Source organism: Parasteatoda tepidariorum, chromosome 4 (assembly GCF_043381705.1).
Source record: "Parasteatoda tepidariorum isolate YZ-2023 chromosome 4, CAS_Ptep_4.0, whole genome shotgun sequence".
Classification (NCBI taxonomy): domain Eukaryota; kingdom Metazoa; phylum Arthropoda; class Arachnida; order Araneae; family Theridiidae; genus Parasteatoda; species Parasteatoda tepidariorum.
Window position 1 is genome coordinate 38055979 of NC_092207.1, and position 12987 is coordinate 38068965.

The 12987-nt window shown below is 27.4% G+C and overlaps 1 protein-coding gene across 2 annotated transcripts in view; it reads left to right on the plus strand.

Moving 5' to 3' along the window:
- The first annotated feature begins 995 nt into the window (after positions 1-995).
- LOC107444494 (irregular chiasm C-roughest protein teiresias) overlaps positions 996-12987 on the plus strand; it is a 60016-nt gene continuing 48024 nt past the window's right edge. For both annotated transcript variants that reach the window (XM_016058644.3, XM_016058645.3), the window contains exon 1: positions 996-1665. In XM_016058644.3, coding sequence (XP_015914130.1) covers positions 1617-1665 — 49 coding nt within the window. In that variant the 5' untranslated portion in view covers positions 996-1616. The remainder of the gene's footprint in view (positions 1666-12987) is intronic.

Consider the following 12987-nt stretch of genomic DNA (forward strand, 5'->3'; position numbering starts at 1 on the left):
ATCGAAGACAAGTTCTCATGTTCTCAAAAAAAAAAAGAAAAAAAGGCGCCTCTATTTGGAAATAAGTCGAGGAAAGTTTTAAGATTATTGTTGCGATTTTGACCAAGTAAGAATACTTGGAAATTTCTATCTTGAAAGCGTGATGAGAAATAAGTAAATTTAAACATTACTGTCTAGGCAAGTGGGGTGATGTTTTTATGTTTCCTACGTTTAATTTCAGCAAAAACTCCTTTTTTATACATAAAACTTTAATGGCTTTGGAACTTTTAGTCCTGTTAACCTTGCTTTGATATCGCTCAAATTAACGTAAGAAAAACATAGAAAATAAGGAAATAATATCTCATTTATCTGCAAAAGTATTAGCAGTTGTTAGGCCGTTAACTAACTCCCTAACAGCTGAATAATAATTCCCTAGCAACTTCTCAACTATTAGTTTTATTGACTATTGTTTGATTCAGTGTAATAAAATAAAAATAATAATATGTGTGAAACATTAACACGCTTGTCTGCTAAGCAGCTTTTGAGTTTCTCCCTCTTTCTGTCTCTTTTTTCGTAAATTTAATAAATTCAAGCAAGAAAGGGAAGCAAACTTTAGGTATCCATCCGTATTAAGTCCAGACCACAACTTTTAAAACACTTTTAATTTCTTGCTAATTATTTCCGTTCTCAATTACTTGAGACTTAACAAGTGTCAAATGTAAATCTTTGTTCATAAATTTTTAATTTCTTTTACTCAGTCTAATAATTTTTTAAACTAAATTCACAAAACAATTTTTAAAAGAAAATTATTGTAAGAGCTAAATACTCATATTCAATTTATACCTTTTGCATGTATTTAATTTATCTATATTTTTCAGGTATAGTTAAATCGCGTAGGATTAAGTTTTGAATAATATTTTTTTTCACACTTAAAATCATGTTCATTGGATAGCGGGGGTTTCATGCACATGCGCGCTGCTTGAAACGCACGAAGGAAAATGACGTAACCGAACGAAGCAGACGACCGAAAGTTTTTGGTGGGGGAAGATGTGTGCGTGATTTTGTCTAGCCAGAGTGACAAGTCTTTACGGATTACGATCGACTTTCTCCCTTTTCTTCGTTTACATTTAACACTTCTTTCGCTATTTCTAAGGAATACTTTGAATTTATGAATGATTTCAACTTACTTAGTTACCTAAGTTATTTTGTTTTCCTAAATGTTAATCTTGGGATTTTCAATTCTTAATTATTAACCACGTGCACTTTATTACTTGTAAACTGCTCATTTCTAATCGTTTGCAGTGGGAAAAAAACTTTGCAAACGATTAATGAAATTGATAAAAAAATGTTAAAAGAAATTAACAGAGAACTTGTTATTGCATTGGATACTTTTTTCTCGAATATTGTGGTATTTATTTGTTTAAATGGTGAGAAGATAATAAAAATTAGATAAAATAAAATTGTGGAAATATTTAAAAAATACTCGATTCGACAAGTATTTTCAAGGATTTATATATTTATGAACTGTAAGAAGAGAATAAATCGAAGCAGTTTGTTTTCAAAAGTACACACACTATCCGAATAATATTTTGTTGAAATGAGTGAAAATTAAAAGCCTTTCATCTAAACAGGTGGCAATGCTACCGAAGGAATTATTTCTGCTTGGACAATTGCTCACTGCCATAGGTAAGTTGAATTGTTTTCTTTGAAAACCTCTTCCTCAATTATAAATTCCTATACTCTGAGACAAGACATTTTGGTAGTGTTTTTTAAATAACATTTTGTTATTTTAACGAATCACAATAGTACATTAAAGTAAGTTTATTTTTCAAGTCATATCATAAGAATGGGATTCAAAATTAGTTATATTAATTCTATGGTTGTATTTTAACTTAAAAATTGATGTATATTAACTTTAATACACATAAAACTATTTGTTACTGCATCGTTTGTAACATATATAGCGGCTATAGTCATTGTTAACGGGTCGAATTGTTGTAATCATGAGGAATACTAAATACTTATTCTGATATTTTCTGCTAGATTTTTAATTTTATGTACTTAAATACAAAGTGCATTGAAACGGATTTTAATTTTTGGGCAGTCTAGTTAAAGAAGAACTTATGTGAAGCTAATTTAACAAATATGTAAATTTATTTGTGACACTAAAATGAAGAAAATAAATAAATAAGAGTCTAAAATGCAAACTTTTCCTGTAGTTTTGCAGACTTTGCAATTGTTTACAGGTTACAGAGTTGAAAATTTTTCTTGTAGTGAAAGGGTGATAACGGTGGTGATTAGGATTATGCAGAGACACTGAGCTAATACAATAATTGAAAATGAAGTACTTTTTACTTGATATGCTACTTTTGTTTGGCATAATTTTGAAATGATATGTTTGTTTGATTTTGTTCTAAGTGACTAAGTGACAAATTTAGAAAGGATTGGATGTTAGGAAATTATTCCTGAAATTTATTTAAAATGTCAAATCCTACATTGTTTTGGAAGTTTTATGCGCTTTTTTATTTTAAATTTTTTCTTATAATTAAAGTAATGATGCAATATGTCTGTAGTATAGTATTTATTAGTTAGTAAATTTAAAATTATAGCTAGTGACTGATATTGTGAGAAAATTGACACACATGAATCTGGCCTGACGCTTAATATAAATGAATTTGCCGAAATATAAAAGAAATATGTTTTTTATTTATTTCTTTTACAAAAAATAGTAAAAGGGAGACACGTGCTACAAAATGTCGTTATTAAAATATTGTATGCATTTTTTAATAGCTTAATACAATATATTTATTTAATAAAACCATATAGTATATTTTTGCGAGACGTTTTGGACAAAATAATTAAGTCTATAAATAGTTATTAAAAACTTTCTAGCTAGATAAATTAATAAAATATAATATACAAAGAAACAAATTCTGGTAAAATTACCATAATGTATGGTATAGACATTTCTGTTAAAAAAAATAATAATTTCGGTTAATAAAACCAAAATATATGGTGTTTAAACCATTCATTTAATAACATTCCGTTCACATGGTAACATTTAATCGGAAATTCTGGTTTTATAAATTATAGTTCTTATAACCATTCATTAAGTAAAAAATATAAAATTGAAAAATAAATTTAATTAAATAAATGGTTTTTATACCATGCTTTAAGATTTCAATTCAATGAATTACCAAATTTTATTACATTTACTAAATTTTATCACATATTATATAACCATATTCTATTATTAATTTTACCAAAATCATAACCAAGATGCTTTGGTAAAAATTAATAAACTTTTTGGTGTTCCATTGCGCCAGAATCATGGTAAATTTTACCATACTCTAGATCACTGTATAAGTTCTAGATCAAATTACGGTAAAAGGCACAGAAACTTTTGTGTTGATACATTTTACCATAAAATTCTTCGTATTGAAAAATCGTGCGGAACAAAGAATTTGATATACTGTAAATAAATATATATTGTTGCAATAATTACGGTATAAAATTTTACGGTAAAATGTTTCTTACGGATAATGCACCCCGGGTGCTGGTATTTTTTATGTTATATTGATCCAGAATTTTCAACACTAATGTTTTGAAGATATTTTTTTTTCTCAGTTGAGATAAAATGCTATATGTTGATTGAAGAACAAAATATTGGATGATCAAGAGTCAATTCAAATTAATAGTAGGGTTAGATTTTATCCTATTCTGTTTCCGATATTATTCTAACAGCTGAATTTATATTAGGTTTTATATACCGGTAATTTTAAAAACTTGTGTAAGAAAACATTTGAAAGTAAAATAAAGATAGAATATTCGCTGAAGCACTCACACCGAACAGTTTATTTATCATTATCACATTGAATACTTAACAACAACTTTGTAACAACAATAATCATTTAAATATCAAAAAAATCGATGGCAGAAAGCCGCAATCTCAAAGTAATGCATACACGGAATTGCAAAATAGTGCAAAATTAAAATAGAAAAACATTACAATTACGTAGACATGAGTAAAATTGCACGCAAATATTTTATCTTATTAATAAAAGTGAAAAATTTCAAATTATACTATTATCACCATTTGAGTATGCATTATTTAAAAATTTTAAATTAAACCATTGGACTAAATTCAAGAACGCAAGAATCATTACAATAAAATTATGACGATTGCAATTTCACACAAAACCTTTGCCTTTAACTAGTTAAAAGTAAAGAATTTTGTAAGTAAGAATTTTGAAAATTTTAAAAAGTAAAGAATTTTGCTAAATACAGGAATATTAATGCGATCAGTTTTGATTATATTATTCAAAACATAAACTCTTAAACCGATTTGAGAGTAAATTCCATGTAACAACTTATTATTTTCATTTTTAGCAGTATTTCTGTGCTCCAACTGATACATTTTACTTTCTAAGCAAACATTGTAAAAAATTCCTGATCAAAAAGTTCCGGTACCATTAACCATTAACTTTACCATAAAAGTACCATTAATTTTAAACAACCATTATTTCACATTTAAGATTGGAAAATCTTTATAATTAAATTGTCTTGAATAGAATTTTACGCAAGACCTAAACCATCTATTAAACGAGTAAAGTAATTTGCTAAATGCATGAACCTATGGTTCTTATCACTGCAAGTACTTTAGTTTGTATTATTCAAAACATAAACCCATAAACCAATATCAGAGTACGTTTCCTGTAACAACCTATAATTATCCTTTCTAATAGTATTTCTGTCATCCACCGGTTTGATTTTAATTTCTGAGTATGCGTATGTGGCCATTTTAGAATGTATTATTCAAAACATTAACTTTAAACTGCCATTGCAATAAATTTAAGATTGGAAAATCATTATAATTAAATTATGTTGAATGGAATTTTACGCAGGACCTAAACCGTCTATTAAACGAGTAAAAATATTTGCTAAATGCATGAACCCATGGTCCTTATCACTGCAAGTACTTTAGTTTGTATTATTCAAAACATAAACCCTTAAACCAACATCACAGTACGTTTCCTGTAACAACTTATAATTATCCTTTCTAATTGCATTTCTGTCATCCACCGGTTTGATTTTAATTTCTGAGTATGCGTATGTGGCCAGTTTAGAATGTATTATTCAAAATATTAACTTTAAACCACCATTGCCTTAAGTTAAAGATTGGAAAATCATTATAATTAAATGGTGTTGAATAGAATTTTATGCAAAACCTAAACCGTCTATTAAATGAGTAAAGTAATATGCTAAATGCATTAATCTCTAACCCTATGGCTCGTATAATTGCGGGTATTTCAGTTTGTATCATTCAAAGCATAAACCCTTGAACAGACATCACAGTAAGTTTCCTGTAACAACTTATTGTCACCCTTTCTAACAGTACTTCTGTCATCCACCGGTTTGATTTTACTTTCTGAGTATGCGTATGTGGCCATTTTAGAATGTATTATTCAAAACATTAACTTTAAACCGCCATTGTTTAAAATTTAAGATTGGAAAAATCATTATAATTAAATTATGTGGAATAGAAAAGTTACGGAAGACTTAAATCGCCCATTATACGTGGTGAGTAATTTGCTAAAAACATGAATCTCTAAATTTATGGCACTTGTCACTGCGGGTATTTCAGTTTGTATTATTCAAAACATAAACCCTTAAAACGCCCTGTATATCCCTTGCGACAATTTATTATCACCCTATCTAAAAGTACTTCTGTCATCGATCGGTTTAAATCTCGATTGAGCAAGAAGCGTTAAAAGACCAAATCAACGTCTACTTATGCCTTCTGTATGTTTTCAACCTCCATTTTCACGCACTCTTTTCATTATTGCGGGGCAAAGCGTCAAACGGGAATGCTTAATTGAGGTAAAACGCAGTAATGTCTACAAATTAAATAAAAAAGAGGCAGCAGTAGCACATTATACTTTCTCTCGTATGCCTTGATGTAGAAAGACAGCGGGGGCAAAAAAAACCTAGGATCGATCGTTGGGGTTGCCTAATCCTGCGCGCTTCCTTGGGGGAACTAATTGGAATTCCCCTCCTCACGCTTGCATCAATCCACTACTCCCCCTACAAATGACTTCTGGTTCTACCAATATTCTCCTCACAATATATTCTAAAATCACTGCATATTTCTGCCCCCCCCCTTTCCTGCACGTGATTTGGATGATTTTTTCCCGGTATCTGAATGTTTAAAAGGTAGTTTTCATTTGGTGAATTTTGTAAAACTAGGAATGAAGGCTAACTAGGAAAGAAGAAAGCTAGGAATTCTTCATTTAATAAGAATTTTTTTTTATTAATATTTCATTATTTCTTTCTGAAAATTAAACTATATTAAAAGAAGTTAAAATCTTAAGAGATAATACAATAACGATTCACGATTTCTACAAAGTTAGGGAAGATTCCTACTGAACGTAATTTGATCGTTTTACTTTAAATTGCAGCTTAAAGCTTAATGACATGCTAATTTTGGCCATTTCAGAACTTCTCAATCTTAGTGTTATTTTCATTATTTTTTAAAGTGTGGTTATGATACAAATAGTAGACTAAATGAAGACTAACTAGGAAAGAAGAAAGCTAGGAGTTCTTCATTTAATGAAAATTATTTAATCAATATTTCATTATTTCGTTCTGAAAATTAAACTACAATAAAAGAAGTTAAAATCTTCAGAAATAAAATAATAACAATTCACGATTTCTAAAAAGTTAGGGAACATTCCAACTATACGTAATTTGATCGTTTCACTTTAAATTTCAGCTTGAAACATAATCACGAGTTAATTTTGGCCATTTCAAAACTGCTTGATCTTAGTGTTATATTTTATTATTTTTTAAAGTGTGGTTATGATACATATAGCAGCTGTAGCTCAGATTTTTAAGCCACTAAAATATATAATACTCATGAATCGTGTAAAAAGCTATAATGATTGCAGCATCCAGTGAATTGAATTAGTTCTAAAAAGTGAAAACTGACCTTGACATATTTTACTTTTATTTAGTAATAGCTCATATTCTGATTAGGTATATTTAACATTGGATAATTTTTACTTTTAAAAAGTCACCCAATTTAGAGAAAAAATACGTTATTTGGCAAATCCTTTATATAATAATATAAATGAGCTGACGTTCACCGTTAAAAATTCCGGATAAAATTATGGTAAAAATTACCGGGATTCAAGATGCCGATACTTTTTGCCGTAAAATCCATTCTTACCAGAACATGAAGCAAAACATCTGATATACCGTAATTTTTACATTAATATTTACCGTAAATTGTTATAACTGTAAAAATTATACTGTAAAAATACTGTAAATATTACTGTAAAAATAACGGTAAAATATTTTACTGTGGGATTGGATGGATTTTACGTTAAAAATGAATTGTATGGATAATGGACCTAAAGTGCTGGTGTTTTACACCACAATAATTACATACGAAAATTTTTACTTCAGTTATGCTTAAAGATTAGCTTTACCTTGAGTATATTAAACTATAAATTATATTTTAATGTACTCGAAAGTTAATTGAAATATATTTTGTATAAAATATCATTAAAATTATGGTAACTCCATTTTGCAAAAGGGCAATCAACAAAAAAAAGATAAACTAAAATTGATTTCAAACAGTTATGAAAAAAGTTTAAAATAATTAGTTGAAAGCTACCGTTTAATCTGAACCTTTGAAACATTAGTTTTTGTAACTGTGTCTTAAAGTATCAACCGCTTCTAACACTAAAGCTTAAAATAAACACACTTCTCGAGAAGATGACACAAATCACTCACTTGCCAACACGTTTTCTGAATTCCTCTGGACAACTCAGCGAGCGACGAGTTCCAAGATAGATGTCGTTTTTTTCGTTTCGGTTCTTTAATAAGGTGGAAAACATTTTGTAAATGCCAAAACACAGACGTCTTCTCATTTGTTTTTAAATGTCTCCGACAACTTAAACAGAAATTTCACCTCTTGATGATTAAAGAGAAAACCTGTTGAAAATATTTCATATTTTACTTCTTATCCTGGATATTTTTGGAATAACTAAATTTATCAAAGGTGTGGTAATTAGACATAAAAAAACAATTGATTTTTTGAAATTCCATTTTGCACATTTATGCTTAGTAAGGTTTTGAGTTAAACTAAAAGTACGTTTTATATTATTTGTAAATAAATTGACTAAAAATAAACAAAAATAAAGCCTTTTCTATACAGTAAATTGTTTTGACTTTACAAGGAATTGATGTTTTTTTGGTTAGATGATTTCTAGTGTATAGCATGTATTAAAAAATTGCTTCTAGATTCTTAAGTGTTACTTTTTTCTAATTATTTTCACTTTTATTTTATTTTTTTTGGTAAATAACAATAAGTAAAATGTTTCAAATGCTGACCCATGAAAAATAATAAATTTTAGAAAAATATGATTTAAATAATTGGGGAAACTTCTATGCTTAGAAACGTTTTGCTTAAAATTGATGTACAAACTATGCTTAAAAACTTTATGCTTAAAATTGATGTGCACTAAATATGCTTGAAATGCTAACTATGCTAACTATGTTTGAAATCTGTATTATTTAAGTATCAAAGTTTCGAACCTAAATTTTAATTTCAAGAAAGAGAATTCACAGATTGCAAACATATAATTTATACAGGTAGACAATTATTTGAGATGCATGTGATTGTCCTTTATTTGCAAAAAATGAAGGACAAATTCTTGATAAAACATTTTCTTATGCATGCATTGTGGTTTTCTAATAGAACAAGTGATTAGATTAATTATTTTTAATTCAATGACACGGAATTGAAAACGATTTTTAGGGAAATAGAAACGATTTTAGTCCCTCTGATTTGAATTTAAAATTGAAAACGTCATATTTGTTTTAGTCTGTTACGATACAAAATTAACGTCTTATTAATAAGTTACTAGTCAATGTCATTAAACATTAGATGTGTAACAATTAAAATTACTCTTTAAATTAATTTCAAACTTCTTTTAGTCACGCATTCTTTAATTTGAATTAATTTAAATTGACGAGCTTAGAGAATACCTTTTATTTAATCTGAATAGCAAAGCTCTTAATATTGTAAAATATAATAGTTTCATTCATCCGTTCTTATTTTGAGGCTAATAAATGAATTCCAAATGCATTAGGGAAGATTAACTGGAGATTCAACATCGAACTAGCCTCTGGCTAAACTTTAAATGCCCTTTCAAGCTCAACCTACCGTCCATGAAACGCAAATTAGCTTAACTTGTTAAGCCCCTTTCGCTAGTATTCTTGGAATCTTAACTAATTGTTGCATGCTAAAGCTTCAATATTTTCAGAATATAAAACTAATAATATAACTTGCTGAAATTACATTTTACTCTCAATTTATGTTTGATTGAAATTTATGGGTTTATTTCATATCAAATAAGTATTGAGAATTGCCTGATGCAAAAGCAGAAGACGTCTGTTCTTAATTAATTTTCTTTTAGGCTTTACTAGATATTTAAAAAAAGCTTTTGTATTTTTAGAAAAATTTGTTGTTTAGTGCATTATAAAATAATAATCGAAAAGAAAACGATGTTTAATCATCATAAATCTATCTATGCTATACTCCGTTGTAAGTTAAAAAAAGACAATTTGAATGGAATTTTAATTCCTGCCATCTTTTAATGATATATATCATAGAATTATTTAAAAAAAATGGTTATAGTTTCGTAGTCTTACTGGAATCCTAGATTTCGATAAGTAAGGAGAACATTCGTTTTTGGATCAGATACAACTATATTACCCTTCAAGAGCATTGGATTTAATTGAGCCACTAAAAATGGCGCGTCTTGCTGATATGCCCTTAACAAATCAAATGCGACATAAAGAATTATTACCTTTTTTTGCTGAGAAAGAAAAGCGTCTGCAAGAAATGTTTTATGTATAAAGAATAGCAATTTTATTTATTTAAAATGCACTTTCTGGTATACTTTCAGAAAAATAATACCAATAAATTTAAATATGATGAAATTCTCTAATTTTACGGGAAAAAACCAATAGTTTTTATTCAATAAGTTTTGATTTCCTTATCCCACATGATTCAAAGAAACGAACAAAAAGAAAGCTGTGCAACGTCAATTTAAGAGTTGGCGATGTTGATATGCGTACGGGTTCGCGTTGGGAGTTTGGCGTCCATTTGGCGTGCACTTTGATGCAAACAGGCGCCCTCCCGATGAATAATGGTTTTTACTTAACTTCCAACTGGGTATAGATCTTATTTGGTAACCAGCTAAACCCCGGTAATGGTACAACAGCTTCTCATTTAATATTTACCTTAAAAGTTTTCTAATTAATTTTTTAAAAGGTATAATATGGTTTGTAAAAGAATAAAAATTAAAATCAAGTGTACAGTGTAAGTAATTGATTTATTTTAAAAAGTACTTGCATATATTGTACTTTCAAGTACTTGCATTAAGAGGAAGAATGATAAATTAATTTAACATATATAAACAAAATTAAATTATCATATTTTCAAACGAACTAATATATTTGAAACGGTTAAACATTTCATTACCAATATAAAATGAAACTTGTTGTTTTAAATTGAATTACTAAACTGAAAAATATATTAAATTATATTCATGTCTGAAAGAGGAATGCTGCAATTCTTAACGCTCTTGAATAATATTTAAAGTTTTAAAAAAAATTATTATTTATTATTTTCAATAAAAGCAGTAAAAAAATTAATTTACTTAACCTAAATTTAATCTGTCACCTGAAACAGTTTCTTTCGCCTCTGATGATTTAATTACATTTCTTTAAATTACTTTCCGTCATCAAATTCCATTTTTCAAAAACAAATTTGGAAAAAGGGGTTTATTCTTTCTTTCTTCCTTCTCCAGGGTAAATAGATACAAGTAGAAGACTTTGAAAGTAATCAAGTGCACTTGAAATATTAAATTAAATCCTTTAATGTTTTCTAGAAAATTCCTTACTACCATTACTGCTGAAACATAAGATAATTTTAGCACTTTAGGGATTAAAGTACTGACATTTCAGATGTAGAAAAGAAATGAAAGTACGTACATTCATTTTGTGATTACTTGCCTAATTTTTATCTTTCTAAAATTCCGGCTCTTATAGAATAATTTCATTAATTGCTTTAAGTTGAATAATGGTTTCGCCATATCTTGAAGTTTATTAAATAAATTATTTGTTAAGAGTTGTGTTATTGATTTCCTCTTCCATGTGATGTTTTCGAAAGCTTTAAGTTTGTTTACTGAGTAGGTGGAATATTTAAACTAAGCATTTTATTGTTGCTTTTATAGTGAATTTAACGAACTGATGCATTGTCTGCGATTTAATTAAACTTAGAATAAGTTAAACTTTGGTCTCAAAGAGAAATAAAATATAAAAGGTAGGTTTTCGTAAATAAAATTGAGCTTATTTGATGTTGTGTTTCATTGTTGATGGTAATGGTTATTGATAAATACATAGATATATATTTATTTGATACTACTTTCTTATGCATATCTCAAGTATGTAAAGTTTAAAGTTAGAAGTTTATATGTTTATAGTTTAAAGTTTATAGTTTATATATTTTGACTACATATTTTTTCGCTGGTTAATTTTAGTGTTTTTCAGTAAAGCTATCTATCAGATTTACCTTCTGTCTTCCAAATATAATACAAAAATCCTAACTTACTAGCCAAATAATCAATTCCTGGAGGGGTCATTTAAACACAATTTTCAATTATATTTATTTCAATTATATTATAAAATTTCTTTGGCCAAGGTTTTGAAAATAAAACCTTAAAAGAGTTCAGATGTTTTGAGCAAATTGAATGAATTTCTTGTTGATATAGTGTAAGTTTCCGAACAGACGCATGAGAGAAGAAAAAAATTTGTTGCTGAAAAATAATCAATTTAAATTTTTAATTACACAGGAACTCAGAGGAAAAAATTTTTTATGTACTAATTAATTTTCAATTGGTTGAAATTAATAAAATAAAATGTTATAGCTTCTATGTTAGATAACGTAGATTTTTATTTAAAAAAATTTAGCTAAATAATTACCTGTTTTTACATTGCTTAAACGATATGTATAAATATGTATCATTTAACAAATATATTATTTGACTATCCTCACATGATATTCACTATATACAGTTTTATTATTTTTTTTAATTTGAATATATTTTTCATTTACCTAAGCAATAATTTTAACCACGTTTCGTATAATTTAGATTTGTCTTCAGAACTATTGATTCTCCTTACAAAAAAAACCCATCAAGGTATAGAATTTATACCGAAAATATATTTAAATCGAGAAAAAAAGTATACTTTAAAAAATTGAGTGTGTAAATGCGTGGTCTTAAAATTTATTGAAAGTTCATGAATGATAAACATTTAATTCATTTTTAAACATTTAATATAAAACATCCAATGAAAATTCACTTCATAGTGCATTTTTTTTTCTTTTCTAAAGTTTAAAGATATTATATATCATAGTTTAAAAATGATGCAATTATTTTTAATAAAGATGAATACACTTTTAATAGAAACCATGAACTTAAACATTTGGTTAAATAGCGTTGGGTTGTCTGACGTTGCTTATTGGTAGCTTATTGCAAAAGATAGAAAAAAGCATGCAAATATGTCAAAATGCAAGCATAATTGTCGTAATTTTTATAATACTATTAAAATATTAATACAAAATATAGCTATATGTTAGGTTATTTTTGAAATAGGAACTTTTTTGTGTAATTTGCTAAGATTATTTTTGGTAAACTTTAAAGAATAAACAAAACTGCATTATATCTAAATTTTAATATTGGGAAACATTGAAAATTAACAAAACAAAAATGTTAATAAAAGTAGAATTTTAATAAAGCAAGAAAAGGGTACTGAGAAATCCGCACTGCTAATAATATATTTTTAAACTTGAAGTTTCACATAACCCTGTTTTTTTTAATGCTAGATAATGATGGCATAAATATTTATAAGAGAGTTAAAAGATATATATAT